The sequence below is a fragment of the Nesoenas mayeri genome (assembly GCF_963082525.1).
Source record: "Nesoenas mayeri genome assembly, chromosome: 26".
In the NCBI taxonomy this organism is placed as follows: domain Eukaryota; kingdom Metazoa; phylum Chordata; class Aves; order Columbiformes; family Columbidae; genus Nesoenas; species Nesoenas mayeri.
Genome location: NC_137552.1, coordinates 4,128,105 through 4,150,096, shown reverse-complemented (window position 1 = coordinate 4,150,096; position 21,992 = coordinate 4,128,105). Strand labels below are relative to the sequence as shown.

Below are 21,992 nucleotides of genomic sequence, written 5' to 3'. Positions count from 1 at the left end.
CGCCATGGCCTCGAACTGCGCGGGGGGCTCGTCGGCGGGAGGCGTCGGGGCGGCGCTGGGCACGGCCCTGAGCGCCAGCAAGACCAAGACCAAGAAGAAACACTTCGTGTGCCAGAAGGTGAAGCTGTTCCGGGCCTCGGAGCCGCTGCTCAGCGTCCTCATGTGGGGAGCCAACCACACGGTGAGCGCGGTCCTCCCGGGGCCCCCTCAGCCCCTCCCCAGCCCGAGGGTCGGGGCCCTCAGCCCACTCATCCCCCTCACCCGGGGTCCTCCATCCCCTTCACCCCGGGTCCTCCATCCCCCTCACCCCGGGTCCTTCCCCTCAGCGAGCGCCCCCGCCCCCCGGATCGGGCCCTTCCCGTCTCTCCCTCAGGCGGCGCCTTTTCCCGCCCACCCAGGGCCCTCGCCCCCCCGCCATCGGGGCTCTGCCCCCCACACCCTTTTTCCCCCCAAGTCGCAGCTTTTTCCCTCCCCCTGGCATCTCTTCCCTTCCCTGGATTCCCCCTCCCGCGGTGTCCATGGGGTCCCTGTCAGTGCCTTTCCCCTGGGGCTTCTTCCCCAGATCATCCCCATCTTCAGCCCCCCCGGCTCAGGGTGTCCGTCCCACACGTCCCCTTCCTCACCCCCGGGGTGGCTTTAGGCTTCCATGCCCACCCCTAGTGACACCCACGGCGCTGTCCCTTGTCACAACCCCAGGGCAAACCCCCCGTGTCACAGCCCACAGATCCCACACACACAGTGACAATCCCGTTCCTCCACTGGCTGCGTGGGAAGAATTACATGTGTGTCTGTTCTTCGTTCCCAAATACAAAAAGGTCTTTTTGGCCTCATCTGTCCAACCTCGTCTCCCTCAGAGTTGCGGATTCAGCTGCTGGAGCTCAGGCCACGTGTGTCCCCAGGACTCTCGGTGTCCCTGGGTTGGCGTGAGGCTGAATGGGGAGCTGGGACAGGGGCCCCTGGGGATGCCCCTCAGCTCTTCAGGCACCTCCTGTGGAGCTTCCCAACCCCATCTTTATGTTTTTCTCTGGAAACTTCTCCCTCGTCTGCGGTGGCAGGCGTAAATCTCATACTGGCATTGATTTGCTCTCTGAATGATGTTTTGGGAGAATATTCAGGTGGTCAAAGAATTCAGAAACCTCATCCCTTCCTAAATTTGTAGGCTTTGAGGGTTCAGACACCTATTTCTCCGGTGGATTGATGGATATTTCCTAGAAAAGGATTTAGGTTCCATTTTTGCAGAAACAAGTAACGCACGCAGAATTAGGATTGCGTTTCCAGCCCGCCTGATGGTGGAATGAAAGCTTCCAAATGTAGTTCAACCCGGCGCTGCCTTTCTGAGTCAAAGGATGTTCCAGGTTCTTGCTGCTCAGAGCCTTGCCCGGGAAACAGGGTAATGAATTTAATCAGCCTTTGATCAGTGGTGCTGTTCAGAGCTCTGAAGAAATGGAAATTGGTCGGATTCTTCTGACTTTCATTTCTGGCCTCTTGGGGACAGTTTGTGGTTTTATTTCTTTGTATTCTCGGTACTAGGAGCCTGGCAACTTTTTGAGGTGCTGGATTGGGACAGTGTAACTTCTGGAGCACTTGGCTGTGAAATATGTCAGTAAAGGGAGGAAGGTGAGCAGGCAGTTCTGTAGGAACTCTAAACCAGTCATGAGATTATATCTTTGTTGGGGTTGTTTAATGTCTGGCTGTGGGACCGCGGTTTTACAAGAAGGGACGAATCCATGGATCCCTGCGCTAGGAGCAGGAGAAAACCGCTATCAGCACAAACACAAGGCTGTGCCAGGAAGATTCTGTCCGAAAATACTTGCATTTGAGATGAACTTTTTCATGGGTGAATCAAACAAACAACCATTTTATGCAATCCACCATTTCTGTTGACTGAAGAAATTCCCTTGGGTCCATTAAGCAAGTCTGGCCGTGGTTTGGCCCTGCCTTGTGTTTAAACGAGCTCGTTAGCAGCTGGTGTGGATGCAGCAATGAGTCTGGAGAGGATCAAGGATGTTACTGCAAGAACGGGGACTGATTTCTGGAACACCAGTTCTGCGCGTTTCTGTTTAAACCACGAGCTGGTCTTGGCTGTCCCAGTGATCCCAGCTGGCGTTTAAACCCACTGAACTGGGATCAGGGTGGGGCTGGGACTGGTGTGAGCGGGGCCAAGCGTGGGTGGTGTTAGCCTGACAGCGAAATTTCAGACCAGAAAACCACAGCGGGAGGGAGAACTTGTGCAGAGCGGAGGAGCAAGAGGTTCACCCTCGATTTCCGAATCTTCTGTAAGGCGCTGTAAGATTCAGCAAACTTGGAGATGCTTCCCAGGGACGCTTTGCTGTTGTCGTGGCGTTGGGAGAGAAGCTGTGGCTCCTCGGTGGTTACGTCCACGTTGCTCCGTCCATGTTCTCAGCGCCCCGACTGGACTCATGTGCATGGGAACCCGAGGGAAAGTTGTGCCAGTTCTGGAAGGGAGAAGCCATCTCGCGCCAACAGCAAGATGAACACGGCGGCGGCGTGTGGAGCCCTGGAAACCATAGAAACGGTTGTAATGTTCTAATTATACAAGGCGCTGGGATCCCAGTGAGTTCGGGGGGTTCTTGGAGACGTGACTCTTGTTTCTGTGCGTTAAGCAAACGGTCGAGTTCATACTGGCCGTGATGATGCTTCTCTAGTGGCAATTCATCAACTGGAAGCAATGCCTGGAGCTCTGTGGCTGTTGGCAGGGGGTCGGCATAAACAAATCCCGTTCTTGTGGAAATGGGGAGATCTGTTGGGTGTGTGGATCTTGCCCGGGCAGCCTCCTGCACCCTGGGGGCTCCGATTAGGGACTGAGGCACCAACCGATCTCCTCGGACCTTCAGGAGCGGTGCCAGCCGGTACAAAACACAGCTACTTAGTATTCAAGTGAAATCGCAAAATCGGGATTTGCAGCACGCTTCTGCCTTCTCCGCAGTGTTGGTTTGATGTTGCCATGTTAATTCTCACCAGAGCAGCATCTGCCACGTATCAAATGTTGAAGCCCTAGAAAATTGGTGCTGGCGCGGGGTAAACAGCCGGTATTTGTCCTTTCCAACACTTGCTGTCTGCTGCGGCTCTAATTGACCTCTGGAGAGAGCAGCATATGGCCATGGCCGTGACAGCCCCTGTTAACGATTGCGGCCGGCGGCTCCGAACCTTCTTCTCCCAGGACCTCCTGTTAAAATAGAAATTCCAGGAGCCCCTTTTCTTCCTGGCATGCAGAGAGAAAATAAGGTTTTCCTGGGTAGATCAGCGATAAAATTGAGCTCAGCTGTATGCAACAGGGTGGCACGCACCGATTCCTCCGCCTGCGATGCTGCGTTGCTTCCAAATACTTTGGTTCAGGAAGAGGTGGGTTCGCTGTCACTAGGGGATGCTTTATTTTTTCCCCTCTTAAATCACGCTGGTGTTCCCCAGAGCACCGATAAAAATTATTGACCACAAGATTCATGCTTCCATAGACCCGCGTGGGGGTTTTGTTAGCTTGGGTACTGATTAATCATGCTCTAATTCATGGAAAACAGTGATTTTCTCAAACCGTTGCCCAGTTGCTGTACTGTGTTAAGCAGTGGCAAAGTTTTGCTGCAGATGTGGATTTGTCGCCATGCGAGTTAAAGGATTTTGCTATGTGTCTTTTACCTGCTTCCCCAGGGTATTATAAAGTTTAACTAATGCTCACCAAGTGCTGTGAGATGCCTGATTGAAGGACTGTGAAAGGAACAAAGTATTCGTATTTTCCTGGGCAAATTCCTGTTGTAAAGAATCCGAGGGAGCAGACTCACACGCTCCATCATCTGGATCTTGTTAGTAAACAAATGGCGTTTTCCCATCAATTTACTAATGGTAATTGCCACTTCAAGCCTCCAGTCAGGTTTTGAAACAAAATTACGTCTGGCCCATTCGTTCTAACAGCTGTCCCTGAATGACACGGAATATTGATGTGTCTTTTATTGAAAAAGGGATTGGCTTTGGTGGGGAAGCCAAATTATCAACTACAGATAAACCCAAAATTGTACTGGTTGGTGTCGCTCATGAATTCGAGTGACCAGGAGGTACAAAGCGGAGGGGAGGTGGCATTTTTTCCAGCCCCATAAGGCCAGGGATGGCTGGAGATTTCTCAGCAGCGTAGGCAAAAACGAAATGTGCTGAGTGAGGACGAAGAGCCTGGACGCTCATGGGGGAAGGGGAGAGCTGGGGAAACGGTGGAGCTGAGCCTGGGCAAATCATAAATCGCCCAATATTTGGGTTGGATGGGACCTTCCAAGCTCATCTGGTCCCAGATGTCTATTGGTTTGTCGAAAATGCGACTTGGTTTTAAATCCTCTGAGCTCCGTTGGGACCCTCTGAGCCTTTTGTGAGGCTGATGGGCATGTGCTGTTGGGCAGGACCAGTGGCTTCTGTCTCTCTGCAAAATGCAGGTGGCAGTGGAAAAACGCACTTTTTAATGGCGCTTTCAGCCTGGACGGGTCTTTGTCAGGTTGTCTGTGTTTTCTACTGAGTGGGGGAACAGAAAACTCCCGGCATATGAGGACTGTGCAAAAACAGGGGCTGATTTTCAAGAGGATTCAAAGGCAGATTAGGTCCAAAAAGCTGGATGACTTACAGAAAACCAGCATCATGCTGGGTCTGGACACAGTTCCCCAGCCTGAGGAGCTCATGCTCTAAATTAGCCGTTCTTAACTTTTTCCGCTTTGGGGACCTCTAAAGCTTTTGTAGATGTGAGAATACCCCAGGCACGGGCTGCTGTACCATATGGACCTGCTCTTCCCACTTGCTGTGCACCTCAAAATGACGCGTGACCCCTGCGGTGAGGGACCGAGGAGTGTAACAGCAGCCACTGTCTGCTGCTACATCTCTGTAGCCACCTCTTCCAGAACAAAGCACCAAGCCCAAGATCTCGGTGTCCATCCTATGGAGATCTCCAAAGCTCCAGGTACAGGCAGACTTTCCACAGCTGGGTGACATACTTTTGTGGGTGACAGACAGGTCGGACCCATAGGAACAGACTCCCTGGGCTCTGCACCTTGCTGTGACCTTGCCTTCTGTAGCATAAATACACAGAGACACACACTCTGCTATATATAATCTCCTGCTACACGCCTCTCCCCGGGGAGAAGGCGAGAGAGCAAACATGTGCCAGGCGTTAGTCACGTTGCTCTCGGAGGCTGCTCAGATTCCACGGCGATAAGCACGGGAGGGGATCCCTGTGGAGCGGTGCTGTTGCTTGGGCAAGGGCTGCTGGTGTTCCGCTTGGCACCATCGCTGCAGGACCTTGGGAAGGGGCACTGGACGCTGAGGGTTGTACTGGGAGAAGGGGCAGTTTGGGATATCCCTTTTGCAAGGCAGCACTGAGGGCTTTTCATTCCTCTTCCTTCGAGGAGAACATCAAGTGTGGAGATACTGTGGAAGCAGACAGTGCACATCCCTCTTGCTTAAAAAACAGATAACAAAAAAAGCCAAAACCGCATTTGCTTTCAGGCTGGTATCAGAAGCAAAGGCCTGGTGGCTGGCTGAGCAAGAGCTGCCCTGTCCGGTGGAGGGCTGGGAACAGAAACAACCAGTTCGGCTCTTCCACAGTGATTCTGGTCTCCAGCACAAACCCCTTTCTGCTCCCTGTCTCCTCCAGAGCCGGAATGCCAAAGCATCTAGAAAGCTCTGCCGTGTGCAGCTGGAAAAGTGAAAAGGGGGGGAGATTTTTTTGGCTATTGTATCTTGTGAAGAGCGGGGACATCTTTTAAATGAGACGAGATATCCTGGCACACCATTTCTGCCAGTCAGGAGAGCAGCAACAGGTACAACGTTTGCTTTGAGGTTTCTGCTTAGGCAGAAACGAGGGCACCCAGAGACGTCTTGACATCTCACTTTGCTAATGTTTGTGTCTGAATTTCTGGCAGGGAGGAGACAAATCTCCAACTCGCTGTTCCCTCTCAGCCGTCAAACCCTTCCTCCGCTCTGCAACAAGCTGACGATAGTGCGGTTGTGCCTTCCCCACCGCGAGCAGAGGGTGAGAACAGGCGAGCCTGAGAAGCTGGGCTTCCCCTCCTGTTAGACAGCAATAATTAGTGGCTGGAGGCAGCACCACTTTCTTGATATGGAATTAACTGGTTTCTTTTCACCCTGAGGGGAAATCACTGCCTGAGGAGGCTCTCTGGTGCAGATCCCTGCAGGAGCAGGATCCTGGGATCTGGGAGATCCTTTCCTCTCTTCCAGCTGCGGCTCCAGGGGCGGCTCAACGCAGGATTGAGCCTTTAGCTTAAGCTGGGGATATTGGCCTCCCTGCTCCGTGTGATTACAAACGATGGGAGTTGTGTGACGTTCTTTATTCATTCATCTATGCAGCGTTCTCCATACATCCCAAAGCTCTTTATGGGAGTGCTTAATGCTCTTCGGTGCTGCTGTGGAGTAAATACCGGGCAGGGATTTAAAGAGCACCATCTCTGCTCTTAACGGAGCACTGCCCGGTTTGCTTTCCACTTATCTGTTGTGTGGGATGACAGTGTCTGAAAATAGTCATCTTTTCTCTTTGAAGCCTGGATGGATCTTTCTTTCCAGTCTGACGTTTGTGAAATCTGGTCTGGTTGGTTTTTTTTCTTTTTTCATTGGCAACGACAGAGAAAGGAGATGAAAAATATGTACTGCATCAAAGGCTTGCCCGTGTAACCACACAGCTCGCTGCGCGTCTCCAGCGCTGAACTGTGCCACGGCTCCCGCTGCAGAACGGCCCCTCACACCCCCTTCCATCTCCGCCTCCTCGGAGCAGACGTGGCAGCAGATATTTGGACAGGATTGCGGGTCCTGTTGCACACAAGGAGTGGGGAATCCCAGATTCCTCCGTCTTGACGGCTCGGACCCCGTTCCTGGTCAGCGGGGAAATGCTGTTGTGCTTTCCAAGCTGGAAGTTGCTTGACCCACCGGAGGTTTTGGTGTCAGGAACAGACCCCAGGCCTGACTCCTGCTGTTGCCAGCATTGTCTTCTTCTCCCCAGCGTTACCTGCTGGGCATGGGGATCACAGGAATGGAGGTGTCATGAAATTGCTTCCTAAATCCAGTATGTTAACAGCAGTTCGATTAAACAAGTCTCGTGTGATTCCCCTGCCGTCCGTGTGGATGAACGACACTGGGACTGTCCTCAGAAACATCCTGCCTCTTGACCCGCTCGTGAACGCTGGCACATCCTTGTCACTGCTTGTCTGGAGCAGGGGAGCCAGATATAGTCCAGAAGTGCGTTGGTTTTCTTCATGTTACTATTGCTGCTTTTGCTGCTGTAGCACGAGCCTGTCTGTACAATAGTAGCTGAATGTTCATTCTTCTCCTTCCCTGTATTCCTGTGGCTGCCACACATGACTAAGGAGCAAAAACAATCTAGTGGAGTGACTCATCCCTTTCGAGAAGGTGGGATAAGAGCAACAAGAGACAGCGAGCACAGCAACAGCATCCGCAGGGAGCTGGGCTGTGCTGCACCAAAGCTGCCCAGTCTGTTCTGGCTGGTTACGGCAAAGACTTTGGTCATCTGTGATTTGTAGCGGTGACAACTAGTTAAGAAACTGGCTGATGCAACGTTTCCCAAATAAAGGCAAAGGTGATTTATTTATTTAGGTCTTAATGGGTTATATTGCTTCAAAAACAGCTTCTGGGGTGTTGGGCACCCCCCCTAAGTCCATTGACAGTAACAGCAGGGCAGAGGAGCTTGGGTTTTGAGTCTTTCCTTTCTCTTTTAGATCAACGAACTCAGCAATGTTCCCGTCCCTGTTATGTTGATGCCTGATGACTTTAAAGCCTACAGTAAGATTAAGGTGGACAATCATCTATTTAACAAGTAAGTAGGTGCTTCCCAGCTTGTTTGTCTCTGTAAATAGAGCTCTTTGCTGTGGGGGAAACTGGCACGTGGAAGGTTTTTGGGTTTGCTCCCTGTTGTAATGCCAGGAGGATCTGGTGTGGCCAGACGCGTGGGGGCTCTGTCACTGAGATGCTGTCTCATGGTTTGGATTATGTTCTTTGAGTGATGAGAAGTTTGGTAAGGCCAGGCTTAGAAGTGGCACTATTTAAAACCAAAACATGTAGATATTCACTGAAGTGGGTAGAAAACAATATTTTAGAATTCACAAAGTGTAACTTGTTCAAAGCCCAAGGGTTGAAGTTTGCTGCACGTCTTGGTTACGTACAAAGCTGCTGCAGGACCATCTCCTGACTCCTGCTGTGCCTCGTTGGGTGTCCTGTCCTGTCCTGACCAGGAGAAGCCAAATCCCAAAACCATGAACAAGAGGGAAGAAGTTTGCTCTCCATAACTTGCTGGGTTCTCTGTCAGTTCACAGGACACAGCCCTGAAGCTGCATTATACCCCTGGCCCATAGGACTTGTGTGGAGTTACCCTCTTCTCCTTTTCCCAAAATATCAGTTTTTGGAAGCCTTTTAAAAGCCGCAGTTGTGCCTGATGCTCAGAGCTGTGCTCACCCCGGCTGTGTGTGTGTGCAGGTCTGCAGCGCTCCCTGCTTAATGCTTCGTTTTCACTGAGTCTCCCAGGGATCAGCTTTTGAGAGTGGGAGTGCGATTCAAAAGTTTGTCTTCTCTGGCACCTACAATTTGCGGTATCTGCTCTTCCCTCTTCTCCTACATAGATTTTTAGTTTCCCACGTATTGGTGCAAAGGATTCTCATTGAGAATGAGCTGACAAAATCTCCCACCGTGCCCAGGCAGGACCATCCTCTCTACTTCCTCCCAGTGGGCAGAATACGAGCTCTGGTAGGGAGTAGCTGCAGCATCCCTCAGTGACAGGGATGTGTTGACCTTTCTTTTGACGCATGAGTGATCTGATCTGATCTGAAATCAGAGGCCCCCCTCCCTCTTTCCTCCAGCTTTTCATCTTAAACAGTAACAGTGTGTTGCAGGGGGCAGCTGTGTTGCTGAACGGAACAAAGCAACAAAGGAGGAGGAAAGAGAGAAATTATTCTGTCAAATCTGTGTTTGTGACAGGGGAGATTGTTCTGTAAGACAGACATCCTCATCCAAAGAGCCTGTTAGTCAACAGCTGGATCCTGCAAGCGGTTCTATGAACAGATGACTTTTGTAGGCATCCAAAGAAACAAGCTCCCCTAACGAGGGTAAATACTTGCAGAACAAGGCCCTTGTAGGGAGGAGGGGGCTCGGATATCCTGGGGGGTCAGCAGTGAGCTGGGAGAAGAATTGAGTTTGATTTCACAAGCTGATCATTGCACCAGAATATCTTTTCTGCTTTGCCCTAGGGAAAACTTGCCAAGTCGCTTTAAATTTAAGGAGTATTGTCCACTGGTGTTCCGAAACCTCCGAGAAAGATTTGGGATTGATGATCAAGACTACCAGGTACCGTCTCTTCTCTCCATACCCTCTTAACGCGTTTCCTTAGGACAGAATAACAAAACTGGCAAAGAAACTACAATACCGGCATTGTGTGGTCAGTTTTTATGGGCTTATAATCATGATTTAAATGGTTTTAGCACAACCCTAAGGGCTCCCAGCAGCAAAGTAGATCTGGCTGTGCCAGGCACTGGGCAACTGCAGAATGAAAAGATGGTCCCTGTTCCAGAGCACTTACAGTCCAGGCATAAAATAAGAGGCAGCAGATGGTTGCAGACAGGCGGGAGCTGGAGGATAACAATGATCTAGTGCAGAACATCTGCAAGGAAAATGAGTCTGTCCCGTTTTTACAGATTTAGGTGCTTTTTTTAACCAGCTGTGTGTACCAAGCATTGACGCTCTTGAATTGGGTTTATCGCAGTGGCTGCTGCTTTGGGACGCGTCCCCTAAGGACAGAGGCTCAGACTGGAGGGGGGAGACGTTTCCTTGTATTAAAACCACTGGGCTGAAATCCCGTGAAACGGAGCTGTCTCAACTCTGGCCGCTGCAGCAGGGCTGCCCTTCCACACACAGCTCTCAGGCTTACGCACGCGGGAGATGTGTAGTAGCAGGCTGCTTAGAGAGCTCGTAAATGAGGGAAAAGCCAGCGCAGAAAAGAGGACGGCTTTGATAGCGGCGTGGCCTTTAGCAGCCCGAGTGTTAGGTAATTAAACCCATATCTTTGGCACTCCGCTGCCGTTGATAAAGGCTGTGGCGAGGCGCCAGCCCTGACTGGTCAAGGGCTTAAACTAAAATACTCGCTGGAGTCCAGAGGCACGTCAGCGCGGGTGAGCGGGCCCAGGGTATCACTCTCTCCCGGCTTTGCTTCACGACAAGCCCAGCTGAGCTCCCTGCATCTGGGGAGAGGAGATGGGAGCAGAGCTGTTCCTGCTCATCCCACCAAACTGCTTCCCTCTGGTCGTGTCCATGTCCACATCCATCTGCATATACACCCACTCCAAACATGCCCAATTTATCTAGATTATTTCCTGATCTCCCCCTGTTTCAAGGGCAGTATAACAAAGAGATCTGTTTTCTTGCTCCAGCCGCATGGCTCATTGCACTGGTGAGACATCGCATCTACTTGATCCAGTTTCTGGGCTCATGTGATGGGGCCAGGATTTGATGGGTAGCCCCTGCATCCCACCCTCTGCCCCGTGTTCCCAGCCGAGGGAGCAGGGATGACCCCTGAGGGTACCGGGAGAGGTGGTTGGGGCTTTTTGCTTCTTTAGATCTCAGCTGCCTCTCCCATCCTGGCTGCCAGGGCCCATCCTACTCTGCCGCCTCTTCCCAGGCACGCCGGGCGCTCCGAGGGTGTTTGCTCAAAGTGAGACACGTTTTTTCGAGCAGAACTGGCAGCCTCTGCTTTTCTTCTGCAAGGGACCAGCCATCCCCAGGAGAAACCATAAAAGCTGCCGTGTCCTGCCTGTTGCAGCACTGCTTGTTGGAGTGTTAATTCTCTTCTTTCCCTCCGACATCAGGCCTGTTCTCTAGGCAGCCGTGGTGTTTTGCCAGAAGTGCCTGTGGACAGCAAATCATGCCGCGGCTTTTGAGGGTTCTGCTTGGCCAGCAACACCCTGGGGCGAGCTGTACCAGGGAATTACGTGGTGTGCTGGCTCCTTCCATACCCTTCCACTTACTTCCATACAGGGAAGTCATTAGCTCTTAATTATTTTTATTTCAAGCCCATCCACTATAGTATATTTTATTTCTTTTTTCTCAGTTTCTTGTAAGAAATGATCAGAACTGTGTGATGTAACTTACATAGATGCACCCACAGTTTTGTTGGTTCTCAATAGCTGGTTTGTCATTTATGCTTCACCTGTTGCTGTGAGGGGTAACTTCTCTTGTCTCTGAGGTAAAGCAGTTTGGCTCCTTAAAAGTGTCCGACCTGAACAGAAAGCAGAAAACATTGATTGAGCTAAATTCAGGTGGGTAAAATGTGATGGCTGGAGTAGGAATTGAGCCAGGATGCTAAATATAACGCGCAGTCTGTGGAAGGGGTGGGAGGGACAGGAAGGGAACGAGGTAAACCTACGGGCTGTGCATTTGGTAATGTCCATATGTGGTCACGATCTCTGCTTCCCATCTCCTCTAGAAGAAAAGCTCTGTGGTTTTGAGGTGAGGGGTGATTAAACGGTGCAGCACAGACTCATTTGCAAGTGTCAGCAAGAAGCAAGGCCTTGGTTGGATTGTTTTTTTTTTGCTTGCCTTTATTTTCCTGACAGTTTCTAAAACCGTTGGCAGGAGTAGAGTTTTTCCCCTGCTTCATTAAAATTTTAAAAGCTTTAAATGCTTCATTCTGAAAGGAAACCTCTGGGCTCGCTTGCAGCGTGACATGGTAAATCCCTCTTTCGCAGCAGGCTCTGCCTGCGTGTGCAGAACTGCAGGCTCCCTCTGCTGTCTGCTCGTCAGAGAGAACAGTGGGAATAGCAGCTAAAAAAACACATCGTGAAACGCGTCGTCCAGCCCTGAGATCCCGAAAGACGCATCTACCTTGAGCTAAAGACCACTAGTGAGATGTCAGGACTTTCAGAGCACAACTCAACTCTCCCCATCTGCTTTGTGCCAGTGGTGAGGAAATGCCAGCGAGAGCCTGTGCAGCTGGTTGACAAAATGGCTTCTGAGCAGCGATGGGGCTGGTGGAGTTGGAATTGGAAGGGACCTGCTGAGACTGGTGACAAGGAGGAAACTGGTGACCTGCTTGGGTTGGTCTGGGAGGCGCAAAGAGCAGTGAGGCTCAGTGGGACGGGGCTCACGGCGCGTCCCGCTGCGTGGGGAGAGGCACCGGAACAAAGAGCTCCCGTTGTGGCTCAGGGGACACGGGAGATACTCGCTCTGCAGTTTGCTTGGGATTTACCAATTGTGCCGCGAGCATGAAAAGGAGCTGCGATTTTTCATTGCTAAGGGTGGAGACAGGGATATAAAGACAGATGCTGCTGGTTGTCGGAAGAACAACCAAGCTATTTATACTCACAATCCTTTTCGTCCAATTGTAGGAACAGCAGAGGCTGAGGGTGGCTTTTGGTTTCAGGGTGACCTGTAAAGAATTCTTGAACAATGAGACTTTTGCTGGTTTATGCTGCTTTTTGATGGAAAAGCAGGCAGGCCATTTTGTTTGTTTTCTTCTGGTTTTCCTTAAACTTTGGAAAAATCCTGTCTGTTGTTAGATTTCCAGGAGGAAATGCTAAGAAGTCTTGGCCTGTGTATGCTCCCTCTTTAAAAACCCCTTAGTAAAAGAAATCACCCGTGTCTCATCTGCTTTCCAAGACTCTCTTGTGTTTTTCTCCAGGGAGGTGGTATCTTCTGCCTCCCCTCCCCACCTTTTTGTTCTGGTTCCCTCAGAACTCGGTGACCCGAAGCGCCCCGGTGAACAGCGACAGCCAGGGCCGCTGTGGGGCCCGGTTCCTCACCACCTATGACAGGAGGTTTGTCATCAAGGCGGTGTCGAGCGAAGACGTAGCGGAGATGCACAACATCTTAAAGAAGTACCATCAGGTACGGTGAGTCTGGAGCTCTGGGAGAGGAGGTAGCAAACACCTTGCGGGGAGTATTTTGTGATTTGCCAGGGAACTGGGGCTTGGATTCGCAGTGCGCAGCCTGGCAGAGCTTGCAAATAGCTTTTGCAAAAGAAAACTGTGTTCCTTAGCATCTGAGAGGCAATTGAGGCACAGCTGCCTGCTTCTTCGCAGTGCTGAGCCTCTTCACAGCTCACCCTGTTCCTTACACCGATGAATTATGGATTGGTGGTACCTGAGATCTGTAAACATGCTCCTAATCATTTGAATCAGACTTTCCAGAGGGACCAAGGAGGGGACAGTTACATGCAGCAAGGAAGGGGGGCAAAGTGGGACAGCTGGAAACGTTCTACCCTGGCCCACGGTATCTGCCGGTCTATCTGCTCTTTGCTTTCAGACACACTCACATAACCAGGAGAGGCGAATTTAACCAGTGCCAGCACCGGGCTCACGCTGCTGCGACTGGGTGACAGACACACACACAGGCTGGATGTGCGCACACAGCGGGCTGCTCTGTCTCAGCTCAGGGCTGGAGGATCCTCACGATGCCCTAACTTGCTTGTTTTGAGCCCCTCGGAGCCATTTGCAAACCTCCTTTCCTTTCCCATCGGTGTCAGGCGGCTGGAACAGGAGGCTTTGCTATCAGCTTCTTGCTGAGCTTGTGTCAGAGCTGGGGTTTGTGTGACAGCACCGTCTTTCTCTGCCCTTCCCTTTCCCGCTCTCCTCCAGTTCATAGTGGAATGTCACGGGAACACCCTCCTGCCCCAGTTCCTCGGCATGTACCGGCTCACCGTGGACGGAGTGGAAACCTATATGGTGGTAACCAGAAACGTATTTAGTCACAGGCTGACAGTGCACAGGAAATATGACCTGAAGGTGAGTGTTGCAAAGGCGGTCATGGAGCTGAGGGCTCCTTTTCCAGGAGGGTGGGACTTGCTCTTTGTAATGTCTACTTGGCAGGGTCCTGGGCTTCGGGTTTTGTTCAGGGGATCAGGTTTTGGGGGCTCTGGAGATCTGTAAGTCTATCTTGGGCATGAAAAAAGGCTTGAGCGCTGATTTAAAAAATACTTTGATTATTTTTCTGCATGGAGGAATTAAATGGTGTCAATGAATTCTTTGGGAGTATGATACATAGTGCAGCAATGCTCTTTTCTTTACTCTTTTATCAGGGCTCTACAGTATCCAGGGAAGCAAGCGATAAAGAGAAGGTATGAACCATTCTTGGCCAGCCTGTCTTTCCTCCTGGTGGTTGGAAGCAGATGGGACCGAAATGATTTCCCTTTTCCAAAGGGGTATTGAGCAGGGGGTCTTAAATGGGCCCTGAGTGACAACCCATTTCTGTCCCAGCTTTCCGTCTCTTCGCAGTAACTGCCCAGGAGATGGTGCAGATCTGGTGCTGCCCTGTTATGTTGACACTACAAGGAGTTGGGGGGAACTTCTTGGGGGACAATCCCACAAGTCCCAAACCCCACCTTAGTGCAATGGTGGCTTTATGGAAGGATTTCTTCATAGTGCTCCCTGGGTACCAAACGGAGTCAGGTCAGCAGTTCGTTTGTGCAACAGATGCTTTCAGAAACCAGACTGGCTCCTCTCAGATTCTTGGCATATCTCAGCGTGTTTGTAAGTTCTGTTTCTCGTGCCGTTGGGGGAACTTATGACTAAATCCTGCCCCTGCAGACCTTTGGCTGTGATGCTGCCGTGAAAAGCCCAGTTGAAATCACAGCAGTAACTCACAGTACTACGTGTTTCGCACGTGCACATGGGATTTTCAGGTTTGGAACTGCAGAGTAAATTTACTCCAGCCTGCCCTAAAATTAGATCTCTGGCATGAGCCAAGGAACTCCCGTTGACATGGAATGCTCTGGCATCGGGGCACGGCTTCACCATGCCCAAGTGTCCCCGGCTTGCTGGCTCTTGACTCTCCAGCTTTTTCTGCTTATGCAGTTCGTCTCAGACCATTCATATTAGATCTATATAAAGCTACCACACGCTCATAATTCATTCCGAGAACAAAATAATTTAATTCCCAGTTGCACAAAGGGGTTGTATGTTTTTCCGTATCCCAGAGAAATCCTCAGAGCCTGTTGCACGCAGATTACTGAAAAAGCGGTGGTTTTAATTTTTTCCTCAAGTCTTTAGGGAGAGAAGCATTTTTTTTCCAAGCCCTCTCAACACTTTCCCCCCTGAATCAGAAGCCAACAAAATGCATTTCTTTTCTATTCTGGGAGCTGGTTGGCCCGTCTCTGGCTGCAGCCCAGCGCTCAGCCTGCAGCACGTCTTCCCCGCAGTCTTTAAAGCTGAGTTGCTCTCGTCTCCCTTCAGTTTCCCCCCAGGAGCAGCGCAGCACATGAATTCATTGACAAATACCGTGATCCGCCTGGTGGCATTTTCATCCTTAGGGAACAGGATGAGCCGCTTCCCCTAATAAACAGAGAGAAGATCCTGGTGCAGCCCCACACTCGACCAGAGTCTGTGTGCAACCAATAAATTGCTGATGGATCAGTTGTAGCAGCCCTTCCCCAAAGAGTGCGGGTCCGGAGAATTTGACACAGGCTTTTTCTTGCAGGCGAAGGATTTACCAACATTCAAGGACAACGACTTCTTGAATGAGGGCCAGAAGCTGCACGTTGGAGAAGAAAGTAAAAAGAACTTCCTTGAAAAGCTGAAGCGGGACGTGGAGGTAGAGTTTCCTGGGGAGCAGCTTCGAGTCTGTCTGCCATCACCGGATCCTCGCTGTGGCCTCTAGCTCCAGGGGTGCAGCAGTGACTGAGAAACAACTAATTCCTGGATCAGCCAAGCAATTACAGTCAGGATTATGCTGATAGTGGTGGTGATATGAGCTCTCTGGAGAACACTAAGGGTTTAGCCCTCACTACAGCTCTTTCTATTCAGGGAGGTCCTGGCAGGGCAGGACTGAGAATTTCTGATCTCACGTGGGTGCTGTTCTCACTCTTCTCTTTCTCCCAGTTTCTAGCTCAGCTGAAGATCATGGACTACAGCTTGCTGGTTGGGATCCACGATGTTGACCGAGCGGAGCAGGAGGAGATGGAGGTGGAAGATCGGGCAGAGGATGAGGAGTGTGAGAACGATGGTCTCGGAGGCAACCCCATCTCCTCCTACGGCACACCCCCCGACAGCCCCGGCAACCTCCTCAACTACCCTCGCTTCTTCGGGCCTGGAGAGTTCGATCCTTCCGTCGACGTCTACGCCATGAAAAGCCACGAAAGTGAGTATGGTGGAATATGGCCCTGAGGGAGGTCTGGAGGGCAAAGGGCGCGTCCTGGCCGGGCTAAATGGAGCAGAAGGACTGGCCGCAGAGAGAGAGAGAGAGACGCCCTGCCAAGTGTCTCCTTTGCTGTGCAGTCCCTCGATGTGGATGGTGTGAGTTGGGATGGGTAGAAGTGATGCTTGGGGAGCAGTAGAGTATTCAGAGAGCGTGTGGGTCTCTGGGACGCTGTTTCCAGTCATTTCTCTGCCCTCCTCCAGCCCCCAGCTGCCTTACTTTCTCTGCTAGTTGCATCAAACCATATCTGCCATGTATTTCTTCAGGAGGAGGGTGCAGCCAGACTTTGCCCACATCTCAGGGTGTGCTAGCAACTCTCTTGCCTTTCTAGGTGCCCCCAAGAAGGAAGTGTACTTCATGGCCATTATAGACATTCTTACGCCGTATGATGCGAAGAAGAAAGCTGCACATGCTGCCAAAACGGTGAAACATGGGGTAAGCAGCCGGCCAGCCGCAGGGAGGATGGGCTTGGGGGCTTCTGCTTTGCTCACACGCTTGCCTGCGTGTGCGTGATGTCTCCTGATGCTGATTTCCCTACCAGCGTGGAAATTCTCCAGTGATCCCGTGCCCAAGAACAGCCGCTTTATTTCCCTGGTGTGGCACCAACAGCATCACAGAGCAGGACTGGACATTCCCTGTCCCCTTCCTGGGGCCAGTCCTGAACTTCCCAAAAGGGCTTGAAAAACAGCCCAGGTTAGCGGGACATGGAGTTTTTTGTGCTTCTTCCAAATCTCCTCTAAAGCGCAAGGGAACAAATCCAATGCTTTGACTCAGTGGTCTGCAGAAGATCCAGCTGGAGCTAAAATCGGTTTCCCTGGGGGTCTCTGTAGACCTCTCTGGATGTTGGTTTTTCACTTGTCTCTCCTCTCTCTGCCTTGCAGGCCGGGGCAGAGATCTCCACCGTGAACCCAGAGCAGTACTCTAAACGCTTCAATGAATTTATCTCCAATATCCTGACATAGTCGTCTTCAGCCTTCGGCGAGAAATGAAGAGAAAGAGGGGCTACTTCCCAACAGAGGACGCAGCCTGTGACACTAAAACAGACACTGTAGCAGCATGTGGGGTGTGCATGTGTGTGTGTGCGTGTGCAAGAGTGAGCGTGTGGCGCTGTGTGACTTAAGAGAAAACTCAATCTAGGTGCACCCTCCAACGGTCCACTTGACCCAGGTGGAAAAGTGGGTTTTTATGTTACAGAAGTGCCCAGACATAGATTTGAGGGCTTTTTAAAACAAGAAAAGTGCATTGTTTCAGCACTGCTCTTTGTAATGACGTTTTCTCCTCTCTGATCCAGAGAATCCCATCAGGATGCGATAACGTGGCACTGTATGAAAGGGGTCGCTCTAGATCACGGTCGGTAGGAGTGAAGCAGTGCCTGATTCCACAAACTACTACTTTTTTTTAATTATTATTATTATTATTATTATTATTATTATTATTATTATTATTATTGGACTGTCTTTGCCAGAAAGACATGCAAGCCCTTTTATTTGCCTCTTGGTAGGAATTGGAAGGAAAATAGCTCAGCATTTCAAGGATGGAAAATATTACTCTGATAAGGAGGAGTCGCTGAACTTTAGGTAAATTCAGACTGGGACACTTTATATTTTTTGGTTAATTTAAGTAACAAAAACTGCTTTTGTAACTGCACTTGATTTACAGGAAAGACGAGGGAAATGAACATCCACCAAAGACGATCGCTTAAAAAGGTTTGACTCCTAGAACCTAAAAATGAACAGTCTGAGAGGTAGTAGAGGCACTGAACAACCTCAGATAATCATGTGCTCGGACCCATTGTGCTTTCAATTGGCCAGCTATGAAGATTTCATAAAAGAAAAAGAAAATAAGGTGTTTTGTACCTGTAGATATGGGATAGGATTTGAGTATCTGGAACGTTTCCCTGTCGCACCTCGGTCGGGAGTTGCCATGTCTCTTAGGTGACAGCCTCACATCGCGGTTCTGCCAGTGTTAATCTAGCTAATGTTCAGTCTTCCTTCCTCGCCCCATCTGCAACAGGTACTTGAATTTGTTTCCTGACAGAGGCTCTTTGGTTAGTCGGTTTATTTTGTAAATGCTAATGTGACTTGCACACGAAGGAATCGGACTCGCTGCCAGTGGGGAGTGTGGGGAGCTGTGACTGTGGAGCAAATCCCACCGCTCAGGAGGACTCGGGACTTGGGCTGTGGTTGTTCCCACACTTCTCCACTCCGTACCCCTCTCTAGAGCGACAGTCAAGGAGTGGAAACGTTCGAACCCTTGCGCCAGATTTATTTCCCCCCCTAAGGAGTTGGAACTGATTTGCGTGACTGAATAACGTCCTGTTGTCTCCAGAATGCTTGTAATATTTTTCACAGCCGAGCTTGTCAGACTTGCTTTGGGTTTTCGTTAGCTCTGCCGCACAACAGTTACGGATCTTTTGGTTCATTTTTCTTTACTTTACATTTTCTTTCTAAGCAGGATTTAGTGTTTTGAACAAACCTCTTGCAGTTGAAACATATTGCTTATCTGCCTTGAAACTGTTCTCACATATGCCTTTGTTTCGGGAATAAGCTGTTTCGAATGTCTGTCCTGTGCTGTAACGCGTGCTACAGTTTGCTGTGTGGAATTTGGTCCTTTTGAGAGATAACTGGTGCTCATCACATCCCAGTAATTGCCCTCGACTAACGCTGGCTCTGGGCTGGATGCTGAATGTGGGCTTGGTTTTTGGTTCTCATGTTCATACCCACATTCGTGACGTGAATCCCACAGGTCTCAGCTCCGAAAGGGCCAAAATGGAGCTGGAGTTTCAGCCTGGCAGAGCGCGCTGTAAATAGAGTCTTTGAGAAGTCAAAATTAATAGTAGGGGTCATGATGGGATATGAATCTTTTTACTCGTTCGTGGGTCATTCCCTTTAATACGGGACAAGTTTCCCCCGCCGCTGTAGTCCAGTCCCCGTTGTGTGTGATGTGGGGATAACACACCGTTGTCTGGAGGCCCAAGAGCCTCGTGTCTTAAGGTGTGGAGCTGGAAAAGCCACAAAACCAGCGCAGCTATGAGAATCCTTTAAAAAAGGGAGGACTTCGAGGGTATCATCAGCTTAGCTTTGTGGGCATTATATGGGTTGAGTAAGCGCTTAAGTTTACTATCGATCAGAAATTAAATACCAATCGCTTTTTATTCTTGACAGTTTTAAAAATCTGCATTGAATCCGCAACTTTGGCCCGGTAAGTTCACCATTCTCCTTCTGGGAAACTCACTGTTTGTCTTTAAATCATGTATTAAAAAATGAGAAAAGGGGGGAGGAAAAGAGAAGGAAATGAGTAAACTGCAGGGAGATACTACACAAAAATACCAACCCAAAGAAAGTAGAATAATGAAGCTTGCGTAGCTCGGAGCAACAGTCTCGTTTGCTGAATTTCATACCCAGGAATGGAGTGAAACTGCAGTTAGTTCCTGCAGCGATCTCTGCAGAAGTCACGGTGCAAAGGGCTTAGGAGCAGTTGGCCGGTGTTTCCCTATTCCACTCTAACCAAACTCAATTGGCTGCTCTGGCTCAAGTGACCCGAAAAGCCCCATGAACTCTGTTCACTTTAGCACTTCCCAATTCTGCCACTTCCGTCGAGTTGCCATACTGTGTGTATTAAAGTAATTAAATGCAATTTTCTCACTTAATGATGTATTACCCAGGTATGTAACTTTGTTTAACATAAGCATTTTGTATATTGTTTACATTTTGAGAGGTAGCATTATGTTAAAAATGCTAATTTTTGTTTCTAGACAGTATTTTTATTACCAGAACAAGAAGTGAAGCTGCAAATATTTGATTTGTTTTTAAAAGGGACTTTTTTTCTTTCATTTTTATTGTTTTGTTTTGGTTTTTTTTTTTAATCTTGTTTTAGGTCACTTTTTTTAACTCAAAGTATTTAAAAGGAGAACCCAGCCCTTTCGATTCTGGTTTTACAACTGCTTGTGCTAGTTTGTCGTCTGTTTCTGGTGTGAGTTTAGTTCTAGTTTGCTAAGCGTAGATATTTCTGTCTGTAGCGCGTACCCTGCGGAACACTTGACACTGAAGTGCGTTTGGCTCAAAACCACCCCCGGCTGAAAGAGCTGCAGTAGGTAGGCAGATCGCTCAGACCATGGGCGCATCGATTGACTTTTCAAGACATTTCAGTGCGATTCTTTGGTCAACTAGAGTTTCAAAATGACAAAAACCAACCTTAGCGTGCGGTTCACCAAGGTGGGGTGAGTTTGGGTGAGCTGCAGGATTCCTATCCCTGTGCTGACGGTGTTTCTGTACACGGCCCTTTGAACCTAGAATGTGTATCCCTGTTGAGATAGCTCTGGAATCAGCAGGAGAGGGAAGCAGAGCGCGGAGACGCAGTTCAGGTGCAGCTCTTCTCCAACAGCGCAATAAAACCCACTCGAGAACACGTTGGGTCACTGTTTAATTAGACCCGCGTGTTCTGGAGCGCGAAGCAAAGGGCCTGGTGTTTGTGAGCTTTTAGAGAAAAGTCATCAGGAGTTCACTTCTCCCAGCGAGGAGCAGTGGGAGCCTTCCCTCCGGTGTGGTACACACCTCTGATTGACTGCGTTTTAATTAGAAAAGCCGTGATCGTTAAATGAATCGCAGGGATAACTTCTGGGGTAGTAGGTAACTGCAGGAATGAGGCTGCACTCCCACACCTGAGGTTTGAATTGGCTTAGCAGCAGCAGCAAAACCAACTAAAACACTTGAGTCTGATTTCCTTTCCAGGGAGGAAACTCCTGCTTTCCCCTCCAGAGGGGAACTCGCCTTTTAGCCCCAAAAAAGCCACAAACCAGGATTGTGTTGTAGTTTCGGGCCGGGTTTGGTAGGGTTGTGTCTTGGCCTCGTTGGACAAACACATCCCACTCCTGCATGGAGTCCAAGTGTTTGACCTCCCGGTGGTACAAACCTTTCCGTGCGTGTCCTGAACTCAGTTTGCGACACCGCGTAACCCATCTGGGACAGATCGCCCTTCAAATAGCCCCGAAAAACCAGCTTTCCCCCTCTGTGTCTTAACACCCCATTTCAGGTTTGCCTTCCCCAGCTCCTGAGAGCCATTCTCTGGTATCCGTATCAGCCACTACTGATTTCCCGTGCTCTTTTGAAACAAATATCTCATGTAACAGCGATGGCAAAGCTTGAGGAACCAACTGCTGGTCATCCATAGTGGTTTCGGTTTTCACCGCTCCCAAGTTGCGCTGGGCATTTGTTTTGCCGCGCAACGCGGAAATGCAGCCGGGTTGAGTTGTGTCTAGTGAGCGTATTACACACGGGCCACAAGGGCGGGCAGGGCTAATCAGTGCAACTGAAAAAAATGTGAATAAATTAAGTTTAATCTAAACCTTTAAAATAAAGAAAGCATTCTAGGTTTTTTCACTGCTGTTTTTTAAATAGGAATTTTAAGTCCTCTGTGCTTGTCTGTTTGCTAGGAGCAGTTTGAGACACTGTTACTGTTTTGAAATGCATGCATGTTACAAGATGAGTCTCCAACCAGAGAAAATAAAATCAAAACTTTGTGTACATCTGTTCTTACTGCTGTCCTCTTTCGAGTGTTCTGACCATCCGCTGTCACTCCATGAGGTACGTGCTCGCTTTTAGTCCTAGATTAACCACAACTGGAAAAGTCTTTTTATATGTGCCTGTAAAATGGGGGGGTTAATTAAGAACTGATTTTAGCAAGTCCCGGGTATGCTGAGTCGCTCACATGTGTGGGTGCAAAGGGAGATGAGTGTGGGTGGCTCAGGGAAACCTGAGCTCTACCCAAGCTGCTTCCCATAGCTTTAGAGATGAGAACTTAATCCCAGCGTT

General features: G+C 49.8%; 1 protein-coding gene across 4 annotated transcripts; it reads left to right on the top strand.

The window, feature by feature from the left end:
* Positions 1-4: 4 nt before the first annotated feature.
* PIP4K2B (phosphatidylinositol-5-phosphate 4-kinase type 2 beta) lies at positions 5-21,701 on the top strand (the record flags this gene model as incomplete). 4 transcript variants are annotated; one of them, XR_013923349.1, is made up of 12 exons in its annotated part: positions 5-181; positions 7,731-7,828; positions 9,252-9,348; positions 12,727-12,879; positions 13,629-13,775; positions 14,069-14,107; positions 15,466-15,579; positions 15,867-16,125; positions 16,514-16,617; positions 17,064-17,759; positions 19,347-19,383; positions 20,201-21,701. XR_013923349.1 is itself a non-coding variant. In XM_080359905.1 (10 exons), 10 exons carry the CDS (start codon positions 5-7, stop codon positions 17,142-17,144), a joined length of 1,269 nt encoding a protein of 422 aa, XP_080216031.1. In that variant the 3' UTR covers positions 17,145-21,701. The 4 variants fall into 4 exon arrangements, 2 of the variants coding, with proteins under 2 accessions (XP_080216031.1, XP_080216032.1); XR_013923348.1 differs by having other exon boundaries at positions 17,064-17,245; positions 17,684-21,701; XM_080359905.1 differs by having other exon boundaries at positions 17,064-21,701.
* Positions 21,702-21,992: the final 291 nt, after the last annotated feature.